This window comes from Lepidochelys kempii, chromosome 4 (assembly GCF_965140285.1).
Source record: "Lepidochelys kempii isolate rLepKem1 chromosome 4, rLepKem1.hap1, whole genome shotgun sequence".
Lineage (NCBI taxonomy): Eukaryota > Metazoa > Chordata > Testudines > Cheloniidae > Lepidochelys > Lepidochelys kempii.
The window spans coordinates 106538836-106564867 of NC_136383.1; the positions used below are offsets into that span (position 1 = coordinate 106538836).

Genomic DNA, 26032 nt, shown 5'->3' on the forward strand with positions numbered 1-26032 from the left:
TATCTCCCATAAATGTAAACAAACTTGTTTGTCTGAGCAATCGGCTGAACAAGAAACAGGAGTGAGTAGACTTGTAGGCTCTAAAGTTTTACATTGTTTTATTTTTAAATGCAGGTTTTTTTGTACATAATTCTACATTTGTAAATTCAATTTTCATGATAAAGAGATTGCCCTACAATACTTGTATTAGGTAAATTGAAAAATACTATTCCTTTTTTTTACAGTGCAAATATTCGTAATAAAAAATAAATATAAAATGAGCACTGTACACTTCGTATTTTGTGTTGTAATTGAAATCAATATATTTGAAAATGTAGAAAACATCCAAAAGTATTTTAAATAAATAGTATTCTATTATTGCTTAACAGTGCGGTTAATCACAAGTAATTTTTTTAATTGACAGCCCTAGTTAAAAATACTTTGATCTTTTCCAAAAACACAAGGAACTTTACTGTGATCTTCTGAGCCTCTAACCTCAAAAGTAGAAACCACATGAATTGCCATAGTGGATCTCACCAATGGTCTGTCTAGTACAGAGGACCAATGTATTTGGCTTCTTGTTTCTCCTTGAAAGTTTGAAGTTGGCCGTGATATAGGCTACCTGATCTAGCAAACTTGACTATTGTAACAACAATCACAAATGAGTTTTTCTTGTTCTATTTCTATTACATTGGGATTTTTGGACGCTAATCAGGTCAGGTCCATGGCACTGGATACTGCATATACGTAGGTCCTGATCTTGCAATCAGATCTCTGTACGCAAACCATTATGCCTATATGGACCGGGTTTGCCAGACTAAGGCCAGATAGCATGAGACTACGACTAGAATTTCAAATGTACCTAAGTGAAAATTGGATTTAGGTTCCAAAGTCACATAGGATAAAGTTTTCAAAAGCACCTGTGCCTTGCCAAATTGCTTGTAGTCTAATAGCCTAATCCTGTAAACACTGAAGTAACTTTATTTAGGTGAGTAGATCAGTTGACATAGAGAAGACAAAGGGTGTGGGAAAGGGATGCAACATACAAGCAGAGTAGTCGCAGTGATAGTTGTCAAACATTGTGTTAGTTCCGTGGTGTGTGCGTGTGCGCACGTTGAGCTTTTGCGTTTTTTATTTAAAAAGAAAAAAGTATTAAGTAGCTGAGGGGAGGATTAAGGGAAAGAGAAAGGAAGGATGAGGAATGCTGAGGAGGAAGGAAAAGGGGACATCCTGGAAAGCAGTGAGAGTGAGGGAGAGGGGTGGATGGAGGTCAGAGCAAATACCAATCAGCGGATAGCCTCAAATTCTAGACATTACTTTCTAAGCTCTTTCCACACAGATCCAAACAGTGCTTCATTGGGTCATACTCAAGTTGTCTTCTGAGAAATAAATAGGATTGCCAGCTTTAATTGCTGAATACCAAACATCCTTGCCCCGCCCACTCACCGAGGCCCCACCCCTCACTCACTCCTTCCCCCTCCATCTGTTCTCTCTCCACTCCCCTCACTCACTCTTCCCTCTCCTAGGACTCGCCTGCACATCCAGGGAACAGCAGGGCGTGGGGTGGATTGGTCCCTGGAACGAGGGGCTGGGGCAATTGAGACATGGTAGGGGTTGGTCCCTGAAGCAAGGGGTCAGGGCTGGGCCAATCGGGGAACAGTAGGGGTCTGTCCCTGGAGCAAGGGGCTGGGGAAGAGAGGGGCCAGTTCCTGTAGCGAGGGGCAGTTGGGGCACAGCAAGGGCCGGTCCCTGGAGAGAGGGGCCGGGGCAGAACAGAGAGGCAGACAGGAATGAGGGGGGGAAAAGAGTAGCTAACTCTACAAAATATTTAGGATGTCAGTAATGATAACTTCTGAGACACACACCATTTGTTTTTTTCAGGAGTGTACATCTTGAGGATGTTAGTGGAAGAATATTATTTTTCAGTTAATCTGATATTTTTCAGTAAACGTGCAATAACAAATAATGTTAGATCATGCTCAACATCTTCTAAATGTTGCACCACTTTGATGTACAAGACATTTCCAGAGTAGCTATGAATGGGGGTAGGGACTTGTTGGGGGAGATGTGGAGAAATTTTCTGAAGTTCATTTGCGTTATAAATAGCACATAGAATTTAAGCAGAGAGAACACCCCACCCACTTCAAAGCTCTCTTTCTCAGTTATTCCTTTTGCCTAATTATACCCATGTTTAAAACAGTTAGTTTAGCTATCTCATATCAGATTTTGTCTATTAAGCTTTTTTTATTTTCAGAGGTATCTGAGATAGTGTGGGTATTCCCACCTTTTTTTATTGTTATGTACTGTTCTGGAGCTTTGTAATACACATACTTTATTAATTATTTTGCAGTAATTTAGGTGCTAGAATCCTGATGCTGTTTCTAGTGAAACGTTGGGGCTAGATAACAACATTGACAAAACTAGACACAGTTGAAAGGTAGTGCATAAAGCCCTGGTTCCTTCTCAACCACCACCTACACTCAACCACCACCTAGCACACTTTTGTCTAATATAACTTTGTAACTTTCCTAGGCTAATCTTGCCCAACTATTGAGTGATTCTCGGGATCGAAATAAGCATCTGGGAGAAGAAATTAAAGAACTGCAGCAAAGACTGGGAGAAGTACAAGGAGACAACAAGGTACTGCAAACTTTTTTCTTTACTAGGAAGACTACATGTAATGTGTAAACTGGACTAGAGACAAGCTCCTCAGAAAAACTGAATGAAGAAATATTTTGTTGTATTCATAAGTTTCTAGAATATTGAGGTTACAAAAAATACTCAAAACAGGAAAACAAAAACAGCCTACACAGGATGCTAGTAACCTAGGTTCCTTGGATATGATATTTTTTGTGCATGCTACATTTGTTCTGTTTTCTTTGAATATTTATTGTGGATCCTGTTTTGGGTTAATCACCATTAGCTTCTGCTCTTTTATATGCTGTTCCTGGTGTTTCCATTTGTAAATATATTTGGACAAGCTTTTAATCTTTTCTTGGTTATGTGATATTTTAAAGTATTTTGACAGGGTCAGGTCAGATGGCTACAGGAGAGTGTTAGAAGGAAGATATATTAGGCCCAGATTAAGCAGGTCCATTTTCCCTGGGTAAGGTAACAGGGGCAGTTCCAGAACAAGAAGGAACTTGCTGGAACAAATTCAGGCAGGCAGGCTAATTAGGACACCTGGAGCCAATTAAGAAGCTGCTAGAATCAATTAGGGCAGGCTGGCTAATCAGGGCACCTGAGTTTAAAAAGAACCTCACTTCAGTTTGTGGCATGTGTGCAAGGAGCTGGGAGCAAGAGGTAGTACGAACTGAGAGTGAGAAGGCGTACTGTTGGAGGATTGAGGAGTACAAGCTTTATCAGACACCAGGACAAGGAGCCTGCGGAGAGGATAAAGAAGGTGTTGGGAGGAGGCCATGGGGAAGTAGCCCAGGGAGTTGTAGCTGTCGCACAGCTGTTCCAGGAGGCACTCTAGACAGCTGCAGTCCACAGTGCCCTGGGCTGGAACCCAGAGTAGAGAGGGCAGGCCTGGGTTCCCCCCAAACCTCTCAACTCCTGATCAGACACAGGGGGAGTTTACCTGGACTGTGGGTTCCACCAGAGGGGAAGGTCTCTGGGCTGTTCGCCGACCCACATGGTGGATCAGCAGAGACTGTGGGGATTTTTCTTTCCTTTTTCTCAGGCTGGCCAGTGATGAGGTTAGCTGAGTGAACGGCAGGTTTGAGCCAATAGCAAAAGTGGCCAAACTGAGGGCTGCTGTGAATCTCCGAGGCAAGCAAATCCTCCAATAAGTGCAGGACCCACAAAGGCAGAGGAGGAACTTTGTCATGGTATCTAATGCAATAATGTAGAATTTCAGTATATGATTAAAAAAGGTGTTTTATATTTTTCTCTCAAAAAAACATAGACCCAAGTGGTCTTGAAGTACATATTTTGTTATGAATTTTAAGTAATCATTCTGCTAATTATCTTTACATAACCAATTTATTTTATTACCAAGTTTAGCAATGTATATGGAACATTGCTCGAAAACTGCTGTTCAGTATTAATGAAACTCCTGTTTTCTGTTAATTGAAATCTATAAGCTGAAGCTAAATGTGTGTACCACTCGCAGCTGGAGCTGTCTACAAAAGTGTGCACACAAATCAAACTAATGAAAGGTAGGACTTGTAACAGGTGGTGGGGACACCAAGTAAGGACTAAAAACTAGCAAGGCTTATAGGGAGCAGAATAAAAATTACACAAGGCCTCAATCCCGTACTGGCGTATCTCTATGATCAGTGGAGCACCACTCGAGTAGCTTGCAGGACTGGGGCCTAAGAGCTGGCTTAAACACACTTTTTATACAATTATAACTGTATCTGTTTAGAAACTGATAAAATGGTAAAACTCTTATTTGGATGCAGTTATATTGATATAAGGTGCTTATAACAGCTGCTGTAGCTTATTCTAGTAAATCTATGTAAATGTTTTTGCTTTGTTTCCTTTCACTCTTGTGCTCCATCCCTTGTCTCCATTTTCTTTGCTTCCTTTTGTGTTCTGTTTTCTTTCATGATGTCTCCCCATATATCGTTGGAAACTTACTTTTATTTTGTAAGAGCATCCTGTCTCCAGCTCTCTCCTTTGCAGAGGAAGGATGGTCCAGTGGTTAGGGCACAAGCCTAGGACATGGGAAACCCAGGTTCAATTCCTTCCTTCAACAAGATTTCCTTTGATTTCAGGCAAATCACTTAGCTGCTCTGTGCCTTCAGTTCCTCTTCTGTAAAATGGGGATATTACTGCTGTACCTCACACTGGTGTTGGTTTATAGATAGAACTACTCTGATACTATGGTGACAGTGTCTATATAAGTACCTTAGATTGTCAGACTTGCCTTTTATCTGTGTGTTCCTCTCTCCCCACCTCTTTTTTCATGTTCCCCTGCACCCCTTTCCCATCTTTGTCAAAGGTGCTGTTCAGAAAATGCCTACAGGATGTACTAATGCAAATTCTGAGTCCAGTCAAGGAACAGTAAGATGTCAACTAAAAATACATATGTTGGCTCACATGGCTTTTGAAAGACCGTGCCTCAGGAAAAAAAGTTTAACAAAGTCTCTCCACTTTATTCCACTCCTTCTGTTCATAACATGAAGATACAAAAGATCAAAACCCAGAGTTCTTGCCAGAAATGGCTCATGATCTGACTGCCCCACGAAGGACTACATTGTGGCATTCAAGGTGATCTGCAGAGGAGGAAAATAATTATGAATAATGCCTATTTCTTATATAGAGCTTTTTATCAGTAGATCTCAAAGAACATCACAATCTTTGATATACACCTCTACCCCGATATAATGTGATCCGTGGGAGCCAAAAAATCTTACCGCATTATATGTGAAACTGCATTATATTGAACTTGCTTTGGCCCCCCTGCTCTTTGTCCCCTGCCGCCCCCTCCAGAGGACCCCCCCATCCCTAATCACCCCCAGGACCCCGTCCCTTACACAGCCCGCTGTCTTCTGTCTGCCCCAACCCCTATCCACACCCCCTGACAGGCAGTCACTGGCAGCGGTGGGAAGCAGAGCCATGTGACCACAACCCGCTCCACTCCGCCAACTCCCAGCGGCAGCGCTCCGTTTCCCGACGCCGGTGAGTGCGGGGAGGTTGGGGAAGGGACGTTCTCCGCATTCACCAGTGGTGGGAAGCGGAGCGCCACGGCTGGGAGCTGGCGGAGTGGAGCGGGCTAGCGCTGGGCAGCTCCGCTGCCACTAGTGAGTGCGGTGGGGGGATCCCTTCCCCCAAGCGACACGGCTAGGGTTGGGGTGAGGGAAGCGAAGTGGGCTGCTCCCAGCCCCCTGCTAATCACCCGGACCATAGCTCCTGCCTCCCAGACCCGGGGGAGGGGGAGGCTGCTTTACTGCTTTGGCAGCCCCCCTGAAATGTGCTCGCAGCCTCCAAGGGGGCCTCAGACCCCTGATTGAGAACCACTGCTTGTTGCCATATTTTACTCTCTCCTAGCTTTGGTAGGAAAAGTTCTGGGATGGTTCTTCTGAGCTGGCAGAAGAGTTAACTCAGCATTGCAGAACTGATAAAATACAGTATACAAAAACAACAAATTACAATAATTTCTTACGTTTTTATACTGCCATTTTTCTCTCTCCATTTTTTCCAAAGCAAGGGAGGGCCCCGGGTCAACGTCAACTTTATTTCTGGCAAGAGATGAGCAAACAGCTGCTTTTGCAGCCAGTGAAGCTGCTGCTGGATGAACAATTCTGCCTGTGCTTGAACATGCATGACTCATAAAGCCTGTCCCTCAATGACACGGGTTTTGTAGAATTAAAAAAATACCCTCAACAGAGCCGGTGTGTGATATTTAAGGAGAAGTGTGTTGATGGCCTGATTTTTTTTTCCCTTCAAATTGCATTAGTGCTCACCAGTAGTGAGATACAACGGTTAATTGGGTTAGCAATGGGATTTTAACTGATGACCTTTGTACTTGTTATGGGAATTGTGGATTCTAGATATTAAGTACATAATCAGTTAGACAAGAGCAAATTGCTTGTATTTGACTTTTTTAACTGGACTAATTTTCCCATTTATTCAGCTAGAACTCAAATGGCACAAACAGTAAAACATTTCCAAAAAGTCTCTTGAAAGATTTGTTGCTGCAGCTAAAGAAATACAGCTACAGTTACACTGTAGCATTCAAGCAACTGAGTTCTAAGGGTATTTACTCTTATGGTTGATCACAATCTCTTATCAGCTCTGACACATGAAAACTACTGTGTTTACCGGGTACTTGATTTTTAAACCCCTTTTCTACCCAGCGTTGGGACAGTGATACTTGGAGAATAAACCCTTAAACTTAGAGGGCCTGAAGAGATCACGCTCGTGCCTTAAATGGAGACATAGAAGTTGATTGGGGGGGGGGGGGGAGGCTAGACGCTTCTAGGAGATGAGGTGACTCTCATCTCCACTTTAATTACCACTCACACAAGTCACTGACAGAGAAATGATTTGCTGAGCTGCTAAGGGTATAGTTCAGTGATAGGACAACATGTTGTGTCCAAAATAATTGCTACAGTATTACTGCCCATACATGAGACACAGTCATTGTCAAACTAAGTGTCTCATGTGAAAACCCACTGTGTCAGAGGTCCCATCCCTGGGCCAAGCAGCCTGCTGTGGCTTGGAAGTCCTATACATCAGCTTACCAATTACCAGAATTCCCTTACTCAAACTACTTGCTCAGTATGAGACCTTTACCACAATTCAAGCCTGTGCAGAATTGGTCCTCATTTCCAGCCTAGGTCACAGGCTATCTGGCAGTAGCAGTGTTATGAACTCTGGTGTAGAGTGCTGGTGGTTGCCTCAGTGTTATCTAGAGTTGTTTTCATCAGGGTTAGGTGGTGGTACTGGAGAAAAATGCCAGCAGCAGCTTATCTGCACCAGCTGGTGCAGCTGCCCTAGTGCTGGCAATGGTGTGAAGTTTGAATTAAAAAAAAGGTGAGACACATCTCGGACAATTAGGGGATTGAAGGGTCTGTTCATAAAGCAGCATAGATATTGTTTTGATGCCCTTTTCAGGGATGAGTCCTTCAACTTGTAATCAGTCATTGACTGTTTAGACTTGGTGGTGACTTGATATACCTCTGACTGTGACTGTGAGCCACAAGCTATTCAGTTACTGCTGTGGAGTATAGTGGTAAGCTAGTCGGTCTGGCAACTTTGCCTAACCAGCTGAACCAGAAGCATGACAGCTAAAGCCTGCTAGGTGGGGGTGGACACCTGTAGCATGTATCAAATGTGTGAATCGAATTGCTGTAGAAACTAGCTATGTGATAAGTGTAATTATTATACTAAGAAATCGTGTTATTATTTGGCACTAACAGTGCACTTGGTCCTCTATAAGCAACATAGGCACTCAAGGTCACTGTCTCAAGTTGTTTTATGGTTATGCAAAGTACACAAAAGTGCACTGGGATACCCAGAAGTGCCAGTGTAACATTTCATCAACGTAATGGGCTGGAGACAGCATTTCACTGCTATGGGTTAAGGTTGGTGCTCTTCATGGAGAAGGTGAGTTAAAAAGAATTACTGTACCTTCATATTGTATATATGTGTGTGGCCACGAGTAATCTAGTTATATATTTAACTTTCTGGTTAGTATTTTGAGATAAATTCTGTATGATCAGATAAAACAATAGTGCAGTACAGTATCCCTGTATTCAGTTCACAACTTCAGCCTACCTTTGGAACCTAAGAGTGTTTAAGTTAACAAAATTTAATATGTCACTAGTGTCTCCCATCCCTAATGAACCAAAAGAGGATCCAAAATAATGCTCCCAAAATGCATATGTACATGCTGTGAAAGAAGTATCACTGTACTCTTCATTTTCCATGGCAATTGCTCATTGTGCACATTGTGCTCCTAGCAGGACCTATGAATCTGGGGAGGGGGGGGAGGGAGAGGGGGAAGGGAATAGTTTTTAGCCAGGGTGCAGTACATTTAGTAAATAAAATACCACAGAGGTAACAGATTCAAAGTTGAAACTTATTTAGGGGTGACAATGGCATTGCTGTGGCTCCGACCCTGCAAATATTTACATAATATGCTTAATATTACACTTTTTTATTTGTCCCATTGGTGGCTAATGAGTCTACTCCATGTGTCAGCCAGATTGATGGGATTACTCACAGTGCATAAAGTTAAACACATGCATATGTCTCTTGCAGTAGGTCCAAATCCCCTCTAAAGACTCACTTATGCCATGATTAAGGCTATGATTTAGTCATAGGTATTTTTAGTAAAAGGTACGGAGAGGTCACAGGCAATAACCAAAAAGTCGCGGGCAGTGACCTCTCCGTGACTTTTACAAAATGTACCCCTAACTAAATCTTAGGTACTGCAGGGATAGGGGGCGCTCCAGCAGCCACTGCCACTCCTGGGATGGTGGGATGGGCTGGCCTGGGGTCCTGCCACTCCTCCTCCCTAGGGGGCTGCCCTTGGCCCCACTGCTGCTCCTGGGGTGGGGGGGCCTGGCCTGGGGCCCTGCCACCACTGCTCCTGGACCACTTCCCTGGGGCAGTGTCCAAGACCAGTGCCTGTGGCCTCCGGAGCAGGACGGCCCCAGGGCCAACCCAGCTGCTCGGGCAGCCCTGGGGTCAGCTGCTGCAGCTGAAGAAGTCACAGAGGTCCTAGAAAGCCACGGAATCTGTGACCTCCATGAAAGACTCACAGCCTTAGCCACGATGCCTAGAAGGCTCTGCCAGATTAACATGCTTGTGTTAACTGCGACTACTGCCTGCTGTGCAGAACTCGCTTTTCCCCTCGTGTCTGTTCAGCACCTCGAACAGCGAGGTCTGATGGAGGTATCTCGCTCTGTTTATTTTAACCAAAATTGTTGGGTTAAAATAAATTTTGATTTTATCATTTTTGCCTGCGCCTAGCACAGTAGAGAGTGATGCTAAATAATGGCATGCTGCACCCTGCTTTGTTTGGTGAAAGCCTGTTTGTTTAGTGTATGCTGAGCCTCTCCGGAACCGCTGCCTCTGTTTAAAGTGCACTTCACTTCAAAATCTACTGTGCTGGAAAGATTTTTGGAGTCCTGAGGGGTCCTCTATTTGTATTAATCTATTCTGAGGAATAGGGCAACAAAATGAAGCTGAGTGGTTCTATCCTGGATGAATTCTGAATGATAGTTCAATAAAAATACAGTGCCCAGAGGGACGGAGTACAAACTTTATAATAAAAGGCTAAAATACAGACTAAACCCTTCTTTCTCCCCCCCGCCCCTGCGTTTGCCCCTGGCACAGCATGAAAATGCTGACGTTCCAAGCGCTACAAAGGGGAAAATCTTTACAGCAGGTGGTGTATCATCAGCAGATGTGCAGGGTGCAGACCTGGAGGGCTAGACCTGCTCAGCCGCACCTGCTGCCTGAGTTGCCGAATGCCTGAAGTGACCTGTCATTTAGGAATAAGATGTTGGATTTGTGTTTGGATTCCCCCCACCCCCACACACTTCATCAGTAAATAAAGAACTGTGATTTGACTGGAACAAGCTTTGGGCCTTGCAACCCTTATTCCTGCAAGTAGTATTTACTCAAGGCTGTAATCGAGGGTGCTGGGGATGTGACAGCACCGCCTGGTTTGAAGTGGTTTCCATCATATACAGCGTTTACAGTTTGCTTCAATGGCTCTCAGAACCCCCACTGTACAAATTGTCCCAGCACCACAGGCTGTTGCATATTCTACCCCAGCCCCTTCTTGGGGTATGGAACGAGCATGGTTGAATGGCATTAACCAAGCTCTCCCTATCTAGAGCTGTGTGCGCATTGGAGAGAACCTAAGCTCTTACTTGCATTGAGGGGGGAGAAGGTTCCCTGCTCCCATTTTCTGAGCCTTCTGATCCTTATTTCAATTTACTTTTCTAACCAGTCGCAAAGTGAGATGCTGTAATACAGTTTGGCTATTAGCACTATGTGTTTTTCCCCTTTCACATCTGTATGATCAGACGAAAGCTCTGGCCCCATTCCTAAACCTGCTTGGTTTAAAAATATATTTTTTTTTAAATTAGCCACTGGTATATTTTCCAGAAACAATTCAGTGTGTGCTCCTTACAATATAATCCACACTCTTTCTGTGGGAAGGGGGAAATGCAGTTTGTCAAAAATAAGGCAGCCTGTGGACCATTACTTCACTCAGGAGCTGTAAGTCTCCCTTTAGAGCTTATCAGAAGAAGCTATAGTAGCAGCACTTGTGTGGACTAAATGGGCTGAAGTGGAGAAGAACCTGTTTTTGATGGTCTGCTTTGCATCAGTAGGATTTTAACTAGCACATAGGAACTGTGGTGACTGGCATCCTCTAAATACCTAAAATAAATGGAATATACAGTCTTCTGTTTCAGAAGATTGATTTGCTAACTCTGAAATATAATGGTGCACATTAATTCCTTTGTGCCACTGAAAAATGGGAGGGAAGTCATGGGAATTCTCACTGCAGATTTCTCAAGCCTCTATGGAAATCCCACAAATTGGGCTACTGGGATGTAGCACTTTTTCTGAACTGTGCAAAGTATAAACAATTCTAAATGATGCATGTTCTTTAGCCTATGCACTCTGTAGGCTGTTTATTTTACCCCTTTTAATCCTTGAAACCTAATCCTCAGAGTAGCCTCTGTTTAACAGTAGTATTGAAAATGGTTTTGTTAATTCAGGTCAGGCTTTGTTTAAAAAATGTTTACTAGCCATGAAAGATGCTGAAGATTTTGTTTTGCATTTTAACTAAATATTTTTAACATCTTCCACTATCATTATATGTTAATAGATATTTCAGAAACATTTGTTTTCATGTTCATGTAAAAATAGCCCCGTTCTTTTAATCTTCGTGCTAATTCTGCACAAAGGTTGCAACTGGATTTAGTTTAGGAGGTGCATGTGTGGTGCTGGGCAAGTCACTTGACTTCTCTGTGCCATGTTTCCTAATCTGTAAAATTAGGATAATAGTTATTGTCCTTTGCAAACAGCTTTCAGATATAGGGGTGAAAAGCCTGATATAAAAGCAAGATATTATTTCTGGTAGTAAATAATTTTTAAAATTCAAAACCTTGTCTTTTCTGGAGAATGAGGATGGATCGTATGTCCATGCTCACTTTAAACATATGCCCATATGTAAAATTCTTAAATTACTGCTTGAGGGCCTAATCTGGCTCTTTGAAGTCACTGGCCAAACACCCATCAATTTGAATGAGAATGGGATAGGGCTCATAGGCACAAAAGTGATCTCTCGTAAAATATCTCTGGTTCAGATTTGTGAGAGTCTGGAAAGGCTCTCTGATAACATTCCATATCTAGTGATACAATATACTCTGCTAATATTCTCTCAAGTGTTCAATCTGTGTTCTGTGGTTTATGAAGTCTTGACATTTCTTGCAGCTCCTTAGAATGACAATAGCAAAACAAAGACTTGGAGATGAAGAAGTTGGGGCACGCCACTTTGCAGCACACGAGCGTGAAGACCTTGTTCAGCAGCTGGAGAAAGCACGAGAACAAGTAATAACTAATGGGCATTCAGTGAGAGATTGTTTTCACTGCTGGCAAAAGAACAAGTAAATTATGCCTCTGCTGTGATGTAATAGTTGTTTCCTGGTTTGCAATGCAGATAGTGGTGTTGGTGGCAAGGAAGTTTATACTCTGGTAGTATTTATTGAACGTATGTGTAAAGAGCATGCAGAGCACTTTATGCATTTACAAGGTATGCACCACTGGAGATGAAGTTGCTTCATCTCAGAAATTCATCCACCTCAAGAGGTGGAATGTGACAGCTGTTGAATAGCACATAGCAATAGTTTAGGATTGTCAGTGAAGAATCCCATATTTAACCAGAAATGTCAGAGGCACATATGTTGACATGATACGAGATGCCCAAACTGAAATTTAGCCAGGGGACAGATTAACATGTTAAAGTGCGTTCTTTAATTTCCACAATTGGGTAAGACTTCTGATTGATGTCTTTTCCGAAATCCCTTGTGCCTTTCATCAGGAAAGTGCTCTTTAACACTGCACTTAGTACTCACTGTGTACTGAATCACTAAGACTTCATGGTGTCTTCACCTAGATGTCCACTGGCAGTTGGTATCTCTCATCCCAGTACTCATCTGGTTTACTCCTGCTTCGTGTACTGAAGGCAGAACTTCAAAGCCCTGAACACATTTCAGTAGAAACAACTGAATTTTAAGGACAGGTGTTAGAACAGTTTTTCTACCCTATGTAGACTGGTTGTTTTCTTATAATTAGAAATGGGTCAAAACTTGAACCTTGAATATGAAACCCTTTTAATTGTGAAGGCTGCTGGGTTTTAAATTCTAATCCCAGGAGCTAAACCTGTCATTACAATCTTGGATCCAGTCCAATCCAAAACCACCAAGCCCCGACACCCCCCCCCCTTCAGATGGAACTGTAATTTCTAAGAACAACTGATCTCACAAGAGAGCCTTATCTAGTTTTTGCCTCACACCCTACGCTAGCCCAGACCTACTCTATACCCAAATGCTAGCTCTTTAGTCCCTCGATACCAAGTTATAACCATGCTAGGAACCACTTGTTGCTGACCTAATTCCGACCTTAGTGTGAATAAGGTCTTCCTTTGCTTTTGTATTCCAAATGGTTTTTAAATATTTTGCAAGCTAGTTCAGTTTTAATTGCTGAACTTTGTTTTAACATTAGTTTTAATGAAATAGAGAAAAACAGAGTAAACGATACTTTTAAAACAAAATTGTGTATGCATGGTCAAAAGAGGAGAACAACAAATGCAATCTTTATTTCCTTTTTTTGGCTCTCATTTTAAAAGGGAGGAAATAGCGGTGCAGAAAAAACTGTAGCTATATGAATTTTAGAGTCAGAAGCTAAAGAAATTTTGCAGCAAAGTTATGCATCTCAACTTTTCTTACAGTGGTGTCTTCAGTGATATTACTGACAACAATTATAGGGAGCATCATAAATTAAAATATTGCTTGGTCAGGGTGAATTCTAATTTCTTTCCCAATATATTCAGGTAGCTTGAGTAGAGATGTAGTGATCCACAAAGATTGAAACTAAACTCCTCCAAAGTTTTAAGGATGTTTGAATCTGGGGGTTTGATTCAGTCTTCATATGCTGCCTTTTAGTATGCTTTTATGGATTATCAAAAATCTACTAATTGGCCTTCTAAATCTGACCTTCTTCAGAAGCGAAGTACTTGCTACTGTTCTGTGTCTGGATATGATTCCTTCTTCAGTAAATTCTGCAGAATAACAATAGCTTTGATTTCTTCTCAGATTGAGACTCTGGAACATGATCTTCAAGCCGCATTGGATGAGCTACAGGATGTAAAGGAAGAACGCTCTTCTTATCAAGATAAAGCAGACCGACTCAACCAAGAGCTTAATCACATTCTGGGAGGACATGAAAATCGCATCATTGATGTAGATGCCCTGTGTATGGAAAACAGGTGAGTGTATAGGAAGTCTGCAGTGCTTCTTCAGTATGTACAGTGTGATGGTTCACATGGTTCAAGGACTGAGTCACCTTGTTACCCCCACCTCCAGCGTGAGGTAGCTTTGTCTGAGGTAGTTGGGTGTTAGTGCCTTAACACCCCCAGCCTGTCAGCCACTCAAGCACTCTCCTTGAGCTGTGCCAGTTGTGGCTTTGCCTTGCAGATTAACAAGAGGGGCACCCCAGACCCCTTGAAGCATTCCCTTGTGATATCCAGCCCCGACACTGGCTACTCACAGAAATCCGAGATCATCCATTCCCCAGCGAGTAGTGTACTCAGTTTCAGGTTTTTTCTTAAATTGCTGCTCATGTGTAACACACAGCACTTGTGAGCACTTATAGTAAAACAAAAGGTTTATTTAAGAAAGAACAGAGATTTCACTAGAAACAAGAGTGATGGAAGCAAATGGTCTCAATACAAAACAAAATCATAAAACTTGAGCTTGGGAGCCTATGCTTATTAATAGTTACCTTTCCTATCTAATAAAGTAGGTTTCTCCCCTCCTGCCAGAGTTCTGTTGTAAAGCTGGCTGGTTTCCTAGGAACCAGGATCCAGTCTTACATGAAATACCCCCGTTCCACAGGCTGTCGGCTCAGTGAATGGATGCAGAGTGTTTTTGTCCACCATGTGATATATGCAATCACTATATCACATGCTACACTTCATGAATAAATACCATGCAAGTGGTGTGTTAGGTGTAGTGAGTTTGTCAGGTTGGAGAAAGGAGTTGCTTGTAAAGAAAAATGAACCCTTTGCCCATTAGCACCAGTTAGCCTCTGTGACACAAGCAGCAAATTGCTGAAATTGGTGCTTGCATCAGGAGCTCAGCCACATCACAGCTTTAAAGAAAATATTTCAAAGAATGTAAACTGATGGATTTGGACTCTTAAGTGTTGTGCTTTGTACTTGTTCAGTTTCACATTTGTTTTCATTCCATCTATATCATGAACAAGCAGTCAGAATTCACAATGGCAGGCAGCTTATTTGGATTTTGCTCAGCTGAAATGGTGGGAGTGATGCTTTGCAGTGTGTGGGGATGAGGAAGGAGGGAATGGTTCATATTCTTTCAATCGGTTTATGGCACAGCATCAAAGACAATTTCAGAAGTAGCCATATTTTTACCCTTCAGACATCCTGCACTGAATACTGAGACCAAACAGAGTCTTGAGCTTGTAAATGAGGGGCCTGAGCACATGGATACATGGTTCTGCATCCAGCTTTGACCACAGAAAGGGCTTGTCTTTTTATGGGAAAATTTGCCAATATAATTATGCTGGTAAATTTGCCCTTGTAGGCAAGTCCATTTATTCTCTGTCACTGCTTTGGAAAGGGGAAGTGCAGTTACTATATGATTTGGGCTCTCTGCTAGGACACTAGAAGAGAGGGCTCTGAAGAGGCTTTGCAGTATGTCCATAACATTTAATTACCTAGAATTTCAGAGTTACAGACACTGTTGTTTGAGTTGTTCTGAAATGTTCATAATTCTGAACAAAATGTTATGGTTGTTCTTTCAAAAGTTTACAACTGAACATTGACTTAATACAGCTTTGACGCTTTACTATGCAGAACAAAAATGCTGCTTTCCCTTTATTTTTTAGTAGGTTACGTTTAACACAGTACTGCACTATATTTGCTTTTTTTTCCTATTTCTCTGCTGCTGCCTGATTACATACTTCCGGTTCGAATGAGGTGTGTGGTTGACTTGTCAGGTCATAACTCTGCTGTTCATAACTCTGAGGTTTTACAGTATACACATCCAGACTTAAGGGGCCAAAGGTGGGGAAATGACTTCTGAAGTCAAGTATGTCTTCCCTGAAGAATTAACTCAGGCTTTAGCCCAGATGTTGCCCTGATCTCTAATCTGTGATTGAGGGTGCTTTAAACCCAGGCTAGTAGACACAGTTGAGGGTATAGTCTTGAACTTTGGTGTAGCTTCAGCCTGGGCTGGCAACCTGTCTACTTTGCAGTGAGAATGCAGGGTAATCCAGCCTGGCTGCTGTTAGTCTTCTGATGCTGTTCCACGACTGCACCTGGGCTGTACTTTGTTTGATCTTTCCTTCTGCATTGGAAGTCACTTACACTGTCTCAGCATTTTAACCCCATATTTGCCTGCTCCATGTCTGCTTCACTTGCACAGCATTTCAACAGATGTCTCCACTTGGAAGTTCAGAACATAAAAGTATTGTTCTCATGGCACTGCCACAGATGACAACTTCATGCCAAGTGAGAGAGTGTGAGCATCCTGTGAATGAATTTGTAGAGCAAACCAGTATAATGTACCACAAAGAATCAGCACGTGGGCTAATACAGCATCATATGTGAATGCATGGGTAGGGCTTTGCATTGGGGATGCTCCACCAGTGCTAGGTGAATTCTCCAGTGAAGACATAACTGTAGAAGCCCCCTCTTGTGAAACGTCTTGGCAGTGGCTCCGTTTGTGCCTTGTGCTATGCAATGACTAATACATTGCCAGTGTTTAATACAAAAGAAACACAATATACAGGAGTCTAATGATATATATTATGTATTTTCCAGATACCTTCAAGAGAGATTAAAGCAACTTCAAGAGGAGGTCAACCTTCTTAAATCTAATATTGCTAAGTACAAGGTAGAGTTCTCCCAGCATATCGTTATGCAGCGCTCCTCTATTTATAGAGTTTACTTTTTTTCATTTGTTTATACGCATTTTAAAAAGTGTAAAATTGTTTGGATCTGTAGCACCTTAGGAGTTAAAATTCCAGGTGCAATTACCACTTCCTCTTACTTGTAGTTTAAGACAACTAGATAATTTTAGTACCTTTATGTATTTTGTTTACATCCCCAGTCTTCCCTATAGACTTCTCAGCTGTTTTATAGCATAAAGAAATACCTGCTAGAAATATCTAGAAAGTGAATGTGTTCTCTCAAGATCTAGGAAAAATTGCTCCTAGTTGGGGTTAGAATGTGGTGATGTTCCAGCTTGTCACTAAGTGGAAGATTGGTGGTCGTAGAAAATTAATGCTCTTGTGTTTCTACAAAGTGTTAGGACATTTATTATCATGCAGCTGTTCTTTTATCTCCATGTTTCCCAACACCAGTACTGTTGATTGGCAAATTTTAATGATTGATATATCTTCCTTATACCTCCACTTTTGGGATAGGCTGTATGTGTTCTTTTGCAGAATATATCTTCTGGACTAAATCTAGTTATCTGAGTATTCTTCCTCTAACCCTCTGCTCCAACTTCAATCAAAAAACACATCCTCCATTTTTCTGCATGAGACGTTAAGCCTATAGGTGATGCTTCTTAATTCCTTAATCACTGTTAAGCAGTCACAGCATTCCCTGCTATTCTAGTGAAGAGCAAAATTCCTCCAAAGCACTGCCATCCCCATCCCAGGCACAGGTATGAGAAACTGAGGTCACAAAGCAGGTGTGTGTGTATCTGATTTCTGAAGGACAGTTCTTTGGGAATAACTAGGGCTCAGCTTTAGTGAGAATCATGATTTTGCTTTGAACTCTTCGTAAAAGCCAGCATTTTCTGCTGAAAGGACCTTAAAGAGAGTTTTAGTGCTCTTTTCTTTTCCCTCTTTAAGCATGTCCAAGAGAAACTTTCTGGAAGGTCAGAATTTTATCCCAGGCTGCTATTCCCCATGGAGTGTTTCTGCATTTACAAATGTATTCAACTTTTTCCAGAAATAGGAAAGTTTTAAAAACCCAAGTGGTGGTGTGGGGGGGGGAGGGGAATAGAAAGAAGAGTAAAGGGGGATGGTGATGAGGTGCATAGATTCTTTAGGGTCCCAAAGGCTCTCTTGGCTAGTATATCCAATACTTCAGAAGGAGCCCCACTCATCCAACCAACAGTGTAGGTATAGACTCATGCCCTAGAAGAGAAACTCCAGGATTAATATCCCCACCCTCAGATCCCTTACTCTAATGAAAATGCTTACTTAGGCTAATGTGTCTGAAAAATAAATGTTTTTGTTTCCTTAGAATGCTCTAGAGAGACGGAAAAATTCAAAGATTCACAGTAGATCGGGCAGCAGTGCACTGACTGGAGTCCTTTCTGCAAAGCAAGGTACTGCATAGATGGAACGTGGTAGTACAGTACCTCATTCTTTCTTCAGTATGAACTGAAGTTTTTCTCACATCACTTTCTTCCTAATCATCTCTCAACCTGCCAGCCAATCTAGAATAAAGCTGCTAAACCTACCTTCCTTTTCCTGTCAGTCTGACCGTGTAAATTCCCCTCCTTTGCTTCCACCTGTTCACTACGTCAAGCTTGAACTTCTTCGCCTTGCCTTCAAGGCCCAATATAACTCTGACCCAGATGAGTCTCTTCTTGTGTCACCTCTTTTCTCTGCTAACAATGCCAACCTTGATGCTCTGTTTTAGCAGTAGTACAGAGAAGGCATGTTAAGGAAGGTGGGGCAGTTTAAGTCCAAGTTCCACTCCTGCACTTGGGAGCTACTGTGGCTTGCTTCTCCCTTGTGGGAGGAGTTCTGAGGTTTCCTTCAGGAAGAGACCAACAGAGCAATCGCCTCATCCCACATGTTTTCCCCCACACAAACCCTGAACAAAGGCTAAGGATCAGAAAAGATGAGAATAGGATAAGAAAAAGTAACCTTTTTTTTTCCCCTGGCAAATCTTGTCTCCTGCACCGTGATCCTCGCCCTCTCTCCATGCACACAGGCACATACCAAACCAGCAGTACTTGTCATGACAGGTTGAAACTCAAGAAGTTCGCCAGCACTGACTGCTCCGTTTATGTCCTCTTCTCCATACATTTGTGTAGTTTCTAGCCACAGCAGATGACCAAATGTGATGATGCAAGTGGACTTGCTGAGCAAGGTTAATGAGTTCGCAGGCTTCCTTACTGCAGAAGAAGGTTCTTCTTGGCTGATGTGTGACAACTCCATCACATCAATCTTGAACAACCTTAGGGAATCAATAGTTCTAAACATGAAGCCTTCTTTGTGGGCTTGGTTTTTCAGTTGGACTGAAGAAAAATATTCCTGTTCTGCCAGTGGCAGGAGATCATAGGTTAGAAAAATGAGGCTCTTTCCAACTGAATGGAAATCTGTTCTTTCCAAAAGAAATATTAGCTAAGCAGAAAATGGGTCTCCCTATGTTTGTGCTGGCAATTGCTGCAGAACAATGATCAGCTTAAACAGCCACCATTTTTTATGACTGAGTATTATATGTCTGGGTTTGTTTTGCTCGTTGGTTGGAATGAATCTACATTCAGCTAAGTAATTAAACAAAGGGGGATTTGCTTTGTAAGTCTGACTACCTACTTGTGTCACATTTCTGTCCACATAAAGGTAAGATTCATTTTTGTTTTAACATTTTAGTCCAAGAGTTGTTATCAGAGGACCATGGTTGTAGCCTACCAGCCACGCCGCAGTCCATTTCAGATCTCAAATCTTTGGCTACTGCCTTGCTGGAGACTATCCATGAGAAAAACATGGTCATACAACACCAAAGGCAAACCAACAAGTAAGTAGTATGACTTGGAATTTGGGGGAAATCAACACAGGTGTTCAAAACACTTTTTAAACTAGCATTTGATGTTTGAGCTCTTGTATAGAAAATAGGAACTTAAAAACAGGAAAGGGAAGGAAGGTCAGGTATCTTGTACTCCTCTTCTGTGAAATGTCATTGTCATAGGTTTGGAATAGCAGTTGCTTAGCCACAGCCATGACAATTCCTAATATAGCAACTTGAACACTGGTTTTTTTGAGGCATAAACTGTTGGATTGTAACACTACTGTATGATTCCTATTCTGTTTTGTGATTTAATAAATTATTTATGTTGGACAGTAATCTTACCTATCCTACCTCGTCTAATCTAATCTTGCTATCTCACATACTTCAGGATTTTCTATAGCAGCCAGCTTGAGAATATATAACTGTCTTTTGACACAGTTTAAGACATTGGACTGTGTCCTTATGCAACACGAGAAAGTGGGAACTAGAAAGGAAGCATTTCTTGATTGTGTTTAGCCTTTTAGCAGCACTGACTCACTAGTGGTAATCAGAGGTAATTCAGGCTTCTCAAAGGCACATCAGGACCAGATGTCACAAACAGGCAGATATCTTTCATGAAAGGAAGACGAAATACTAAAGGAAACTGGATTGCACTAGGATAGATGATTCATTTTGAAAATTGATAACTCTAATACTTAAGCAGAATCCATAGTATAATTCTTGGAAGTGGCAACAAAAACGGAGGAACAGTCTGTAGGCATACTTAAAAGCTTTGGATGAAGTAAGGGTCTGTTGAGCTGAAGAGTGGCTAACATCACATTAGTACCAGGGAATCTGAGGAGAAATTCAGACACCTTCCAACCTAGCTGTCTCAATGACTTCCATCATTCCACCATGCTTCAGTCTAGACCTATTATGTCATGGTTCTTTGTCATTCAACTGCATTATAGTTGACCTGTTCTTGTCTGTAAACTTTGCATTCTATCTAGGCATTAAGAGTGTGTCTCCCTAGAGCTCAGAGCATGTCTCCCAGTCTGGGTAGACAGACTCGTGCTAGGTCTGCTCTAACTAATTATACTAAAAATAGCAGCATGGACATGGCAGCACCAGGTGTAGTTTTTCACTACCAGATAGTTGCCTTTGTTTAACTCTTAGTTAGACGTGATTGTCCCTCACTATTCGTCTGTTTTCCCCAGATCCTAATTTAAATAACCCTCCCAAAGTTTGGTAAGTGGAAAGAGTTACAGATATTAATGAGGGCCAGAGAAGGGATCAATAGAAATTAGAAATGTAGCCTGAAAAGTAACATGTGGAAACAAAGAATACTTTCGGTGGAAAATAATCTGGATGCACAGATACTGAATGAGGCACAAACCTGAAAAGCAGTAAAGTTGCAAGATATTTAGTGATGGCATTGGATGGTGGATTGCATGTGATTTTTGCGCTGCAGTGTGACACAAAAAGGGCCATTGCAACTTTGGGCTACATATATGCACACAGGCATATCCCTCTCTCTCTCCAGCTCTGTTGTGACCACACCTGTACGTAAAATATTGCATTCAGTTCTGGGTGCCTCCATGAAAGACCAACTGATAAACTGGAGTGAGTTCATAGCAGAGCAGCAAGGACAGTTGGCCAGGCAAAGAAACTTTTACAACCAAACAAGATTTAAATATCTAGCATAGCTACGGTAAGCACAATTAGTCAGAGCAACCTATGGATATTTGGAAGCCACATACAGCAAGGAGGGATAGGAATTTATTTTGGATACTGCATGAAGCAACAGGATGAAACAAAGAGGAAAGCTTACCAGAAAAACATCCTGACTGAGACGTATTAAGCTATGGACTAGACTCCCAAGGGAAGTGAAGGAAGCCTTGTTGCTTCAGACATCTAAAACAAACCTTTAAAAACCCATATAAAATGTTGAGGGTGTGAACTACTAGCGGTAAAGGCAGAAGATATCCGAAAATAGGGAGGCAAACCAAACTGGTGATGAGATGTGGACTCACCATGGGGTTTTGATAGGGTGGGAAAGGATGCACAGGGAAGGGGAGAAGGGGAGGTTCGTTGGTGGTTTTTTTTTTTTTTTTTTTAATTTGAGACCGGAGCTGCAGAGGTGAAATTGACAGGGGTCTCATGCAAAATTCCTCCCTACTCAAGGTTGGCGATGTAAGGAGGGTGACTTAGAGAGCAGGCTGGGAGGGGAAGCTGGAGAGGGAAGGGATTGTAATGGGAGGAAAGATGACCTGGCTCAAAAAGGTAGAAGGATCTCCTTTCTTCATGCTTCTGTTCCTTTCTTCTTGCCCTTGGCCTCCCTTATGCATAGACCTTGCTGCACAGAAGAATCTGTGAAATCACATTAGGTGTTTTTAACTGCCTGTTTGTTTGCAGAACCCTCTTAGAAGTTCAGAGATGCAATTTATTTTCCTATCAGTTTTCTCCTTTCTTTTTAACCAGTGATGACTCTTTAACATATGGTGCTTGTTAACCCCTGAATTTATTTACTACTTTGTGCTCCATCTACTTAGACAACGTCCCTCGAGAATGGTTCCCAGAATGTGTTCCATTAACTTGCAGCAGACCAGCAGAGGGAGCACAACGCAGGGAGAACAATTTGAACCTACAGAAATGGTGGATCTTATTATTACCACCAAATGGGAAATAAATGAAAATAGACTATTTAATATTGCCTTCACTAATCAGTCTTTGCAACTATACTGAGTGCTCATGAATAAGAATTGTAGACATCAGTTGCTAACCTGTCTCACTAGAAGGCGTTCTTTTAAAATATTGTGGATTAAAATGGCTCTATCTTTGTTAGGAAGGAAAGCGGAGATGGATTAGTGATTATTAGTACAGAGATGGGGATGTGGTAACAGACCCACTTCCCCACACTCCAGCCAGGTGGAGTCAGTGTTTTTTAAGTGACTGGCCAAACACATGTTGGTACAATAGGGATTTAAAGTGTTTGCAGTGGGATATACACACCACAGTTGGAAGCAGCACACGAAAGCATCATTTGGAACACAGAGTTGTCTTTTACTGCACTCTGAACAGGGCTGTGAGCTTTGCTGCTGTTTCTGCTTGTCATAAATATAAAGGGAAGGGTAAACACATTTAAATCTCTCCTGGCCAGAGGAAAAACCCTTTCACCTGTAAACGGTTAAGAAGCTAAGATAACCTCGCTGGCACCTGACCAAAATGACCAATGAAGAAGCAAGATACTTTCAAAGCTGGAGGGGAGGAAACAAAGGCTCTCTCTGTCTGTGTGATGCTTTTGCTGGGACCAGAGCAGGAATGCAGGTCAGAACTCCTGTAAAGAGTTAGTAAGCAATCTAGTTAGATATGCGTTGGATTCGGTTTTGTTTAAATGGCTGATAAAATAAGTTGTGCTGAATGGAATGTATATTCCTGTTTTTGTGCCTTTTTGTAACTTAAGGTTTTGCCTAGAGGGATTCTCTGTTTTGAATCTGATTACCCTGTAAGGTTTTTACCATCCTGATTTTACAGAGGTGATTCTTACACTTTTTCTTTAATTAAAATTCTCTTTTAAGAACCTGATTGTTTTTTTTTCATTGTTCTTAAGATCCAAGGGTTTGGGTCTGTGTTCACCTACGCAAATTGGTGAGGATTTTTATCAAGCCTTCCCCAGGAAAGGGAGTGTAGAGCTTGGTGGGATATTTTGGGGGGGAGACATTTCCAAGTGGGCACTTCCCCTGTGCTTTGTGTAACACTTTGGTGGCGGTGGCATTTAACCTAAGTTGGTAAGAATAAGCTTAGGGGGTCTTTCATACAGGTCCCCCCCCACATCTGTACCCTAGAGTTCAGAGTGAGGAAGGAACCTTGACACTGTGGTTAATCCATTTTTTGTCAAAGGCAACAAGATCAACTCCTATGCGCATATTATAAATAAAAATAGAGTAGGAAAGACTATCCTGAATGGGTATCAACTCATTTGTCTCCCATCAATGAATTAACCCATTCCCAAAGTCCAAACCCATCTTCATTGTTTGACGGCTAGGACACAATTATTTTTCAATTTACCAGTGATGGTGTACTTTTGTTTAACAGCAGCAGCAGCAACACGGGGGGGTTAATAGCTTTCAATTAGATAAGGTACCAATGACATAGAGAAAGGTAGGAGAGAGATTCTGGAGGCCAAATTTAAGATGCTAGGTAAGAGGTTAAAGTCCAACACCTCCATGGTAGCATTCTTTGAAATGCACAAGACCAGTAAAGCAGAACTGCAGGATCTCAATGTGTGGATGAGACAATGGTGTAGAGAGAAGGGATTTAGGTTTATTAGGAATTAGGGAACCTTTTGGGAAAGGAGGAGCCTATACAGGAAGGATGGGCTCCACCTAAACCAAATGGAACCAGATTGCTGGCATGTAAAATTAAAAAGGTGGTAGAGGAGTTTTTAAACTAAGGGCTGGGGAAAGCCAGTAGGCGCGGAGGAACACACAGTTCAGACAGAAAAGGAGTACTTGTGGCACCTTAGAGACTAACCAATTTATTTGAGCATAAGCTTTCGTGAGCTACAGCTGATGAAGTGAGCTGTAGCTCACGAAAGCTTATGCTCAAATAAATTGGTTAGTCTCTAAGGTGCCACAAGTACTCCTTTTCTTTTTGCGAATACAGACTAACACAGTTCAGACAGAGACATCCCTTAGCAGAGGCTCTATTAACAGGGATTCACTGTAGCGTAGTAAGGAGGAGAGGATAGAAGTTAATAAAGTACAGAGAGGAACTGAAGAGAAACAGTCAAATGAAAGAGTCCCATTCAATTACATCACATGAAGGCAGACAACTAAATATTGACAAATGTTATAAGTGCTTGTGTACAAATGCTAGAAGTCTAAATACTAAGATGAGTGAACTTGTGTACCTGGTATTAATTGAGGTTATTGAGCTAAGAGGCATCAGAGAAACTTGGTGGAACGATAATCAGTGGGATGCTATAATACCAAGGTACAAAATATATAGGAATGTCAGAGTAGGTTGTACTAGTGGCAAAACAGAGTCTAAAATAACAAAAATCTTAATTGAATCAAACTCTACCATAGAATCTCCTGGGGATTGAAACTCCAGGTTTGAATAATAAGAATATAGCAGTAGGGATATACTACTGACCAGCTGACCAAGGATGGTGATAGTGATTGTGAAATGCTCAAGGAGGATAGAAAGTCTATAGAACTGGAAAAATTAATAATAATGTGGGATTTCAACTATCCTCCTATTGACTGGGTACATGTCACCTCAGGACAGGATGCAGACAGACACTTTTAGTGACTGCTTCTTGGAGTAGCTGATCCTGGAACTGACAAAGGGAGCACAAGATGTGGTCCAAGAGATGGATGTAGCTGAACCGCTCAGTAATAACAACCATAATGTAATTAAGTTTAACATCCTTTTTAGGGGGGAAAACCAAGCCCACCACAAAAGAGTTTAACTTCTAAAAGGGGAACGACACAAAAAATGAGGAAGCTAGTTAAACAAAAACTAAAAGGAATAGTCACGAGTGAAATGCCTGCAAGCTGCTGGGAAACGTTTTAAAAACACCATAATAGAGGGTCAAATCAAATGTATACCCCAAATTAAAAAAAATTGAGACCCCCAAAAATGCCACGATGGCCACACAGAATAAAAGTGGTTAGAGACAAAAAGACATCCTTTAAAAATTGGAAGTCCAGTTCAACTGAGGAAAATAGAAAGGAGCATAAAATCTGGCAAGTCAAGTGTAAACATATTATGAGGCAGGCCAAGAAAGAATATGAAGAGTAGCTAGCAAAAAATAAAAAAACAGCAAAAAAAAATATATATATCAAATAGGAAGCCTGCTAAACTATCAGTGGGTCCACTGGACAATCAAAGGAGCACTCAAGGAAGACGAGGCCATTGCAAAGAAGCTAAATGAATTCTTTGCATCAGTCTTCATTGCACAGGATGTGAGGGAGATTCCCACACCTGAGCCATTCTTTAAGTGACAAACCTGAGGAACTGTCCTAGACTGAGGTGTCAGTACAGCATGTTTTGGAGCAAATTGATAAATTAAACAGTAATAAGTCACCAGGGCCAGATGATATGCACCCAAAAGTTCTAATGGAATTCAAATATAAAATTAGAGAGCTATTTACTATGGTATGTAACCTATCACTTAAATCCTCTTCTATGATAGATGACTGGAGGATAGCTAATGAGACACCAGTTTTTTAAAAAGTCTCCAGAGGCAATCCTAACAATTACAGGCTAGTAAGCCTAACTTCAGTACCAGGCAAACTGGTTGAAAATAAAGTAAACAACAGAATTATCAGACACATATATGAACACAATTTGTTGGGGAAGAGTCAGCATGGCTTTATGTAAAGGGAAATCATGCCTCACCAATCTATTAGAATTATTTGAGAGAGTCAACAAGTATGTGGACAAGGGTGATCCAGTGGATATACTTGGACTTTCAGAAAGCCTTTGAGAGGTCCCTCACCAGAGGCTCTTAAGCAAAGTAAGCAGCCATGGGATAAGAGGGAAGGTCCTCTCCGGGCTCAGTAATTGATTAAAAGGAAGGAA

The 26032-nt window shown here is 41.7% G+C and overlaps 1 protein-coding gene across 3 annotated transcripts in view; it reads left to right on the top strand.

Moving 5' to 3' along the window:
- Positions 1-26032, top strand: part of CCDC149 (coiled-coil domain containing 149) — a 65086-nt gene that overhangs the window by 20715 nt on the left and 18339 nt on the right. For 2 of the 3 annotated variants that reach the window (XM_073342374.2, XM_073342376.2), the window contains exons 4-9: positions 2512-2619; positions 11896-12012; positions 13776-13948; positions 16529-16601; positions 17966-18050; positions 19327-19471. In XM_073342374.2, coding sequence (XP_073198475.1) covers positions 2512-2619; positions 11896-12012; positions 13776-13948; positions 16529-16601; positions 17966-18050; positions 19327-19471 — 701 coding nt within the window. Of the gene's footprint in view, positions 1-2511; positions 2620-3675; positions 3813-11895; positions 12013-13775; positions 13949-16528; positions 16602-17965; positions 18051-19326; positions 19472-26032 lie in introns of those variants that run through there. The other variant, XM_073342377.1, reaches the window with a different exon arrangement.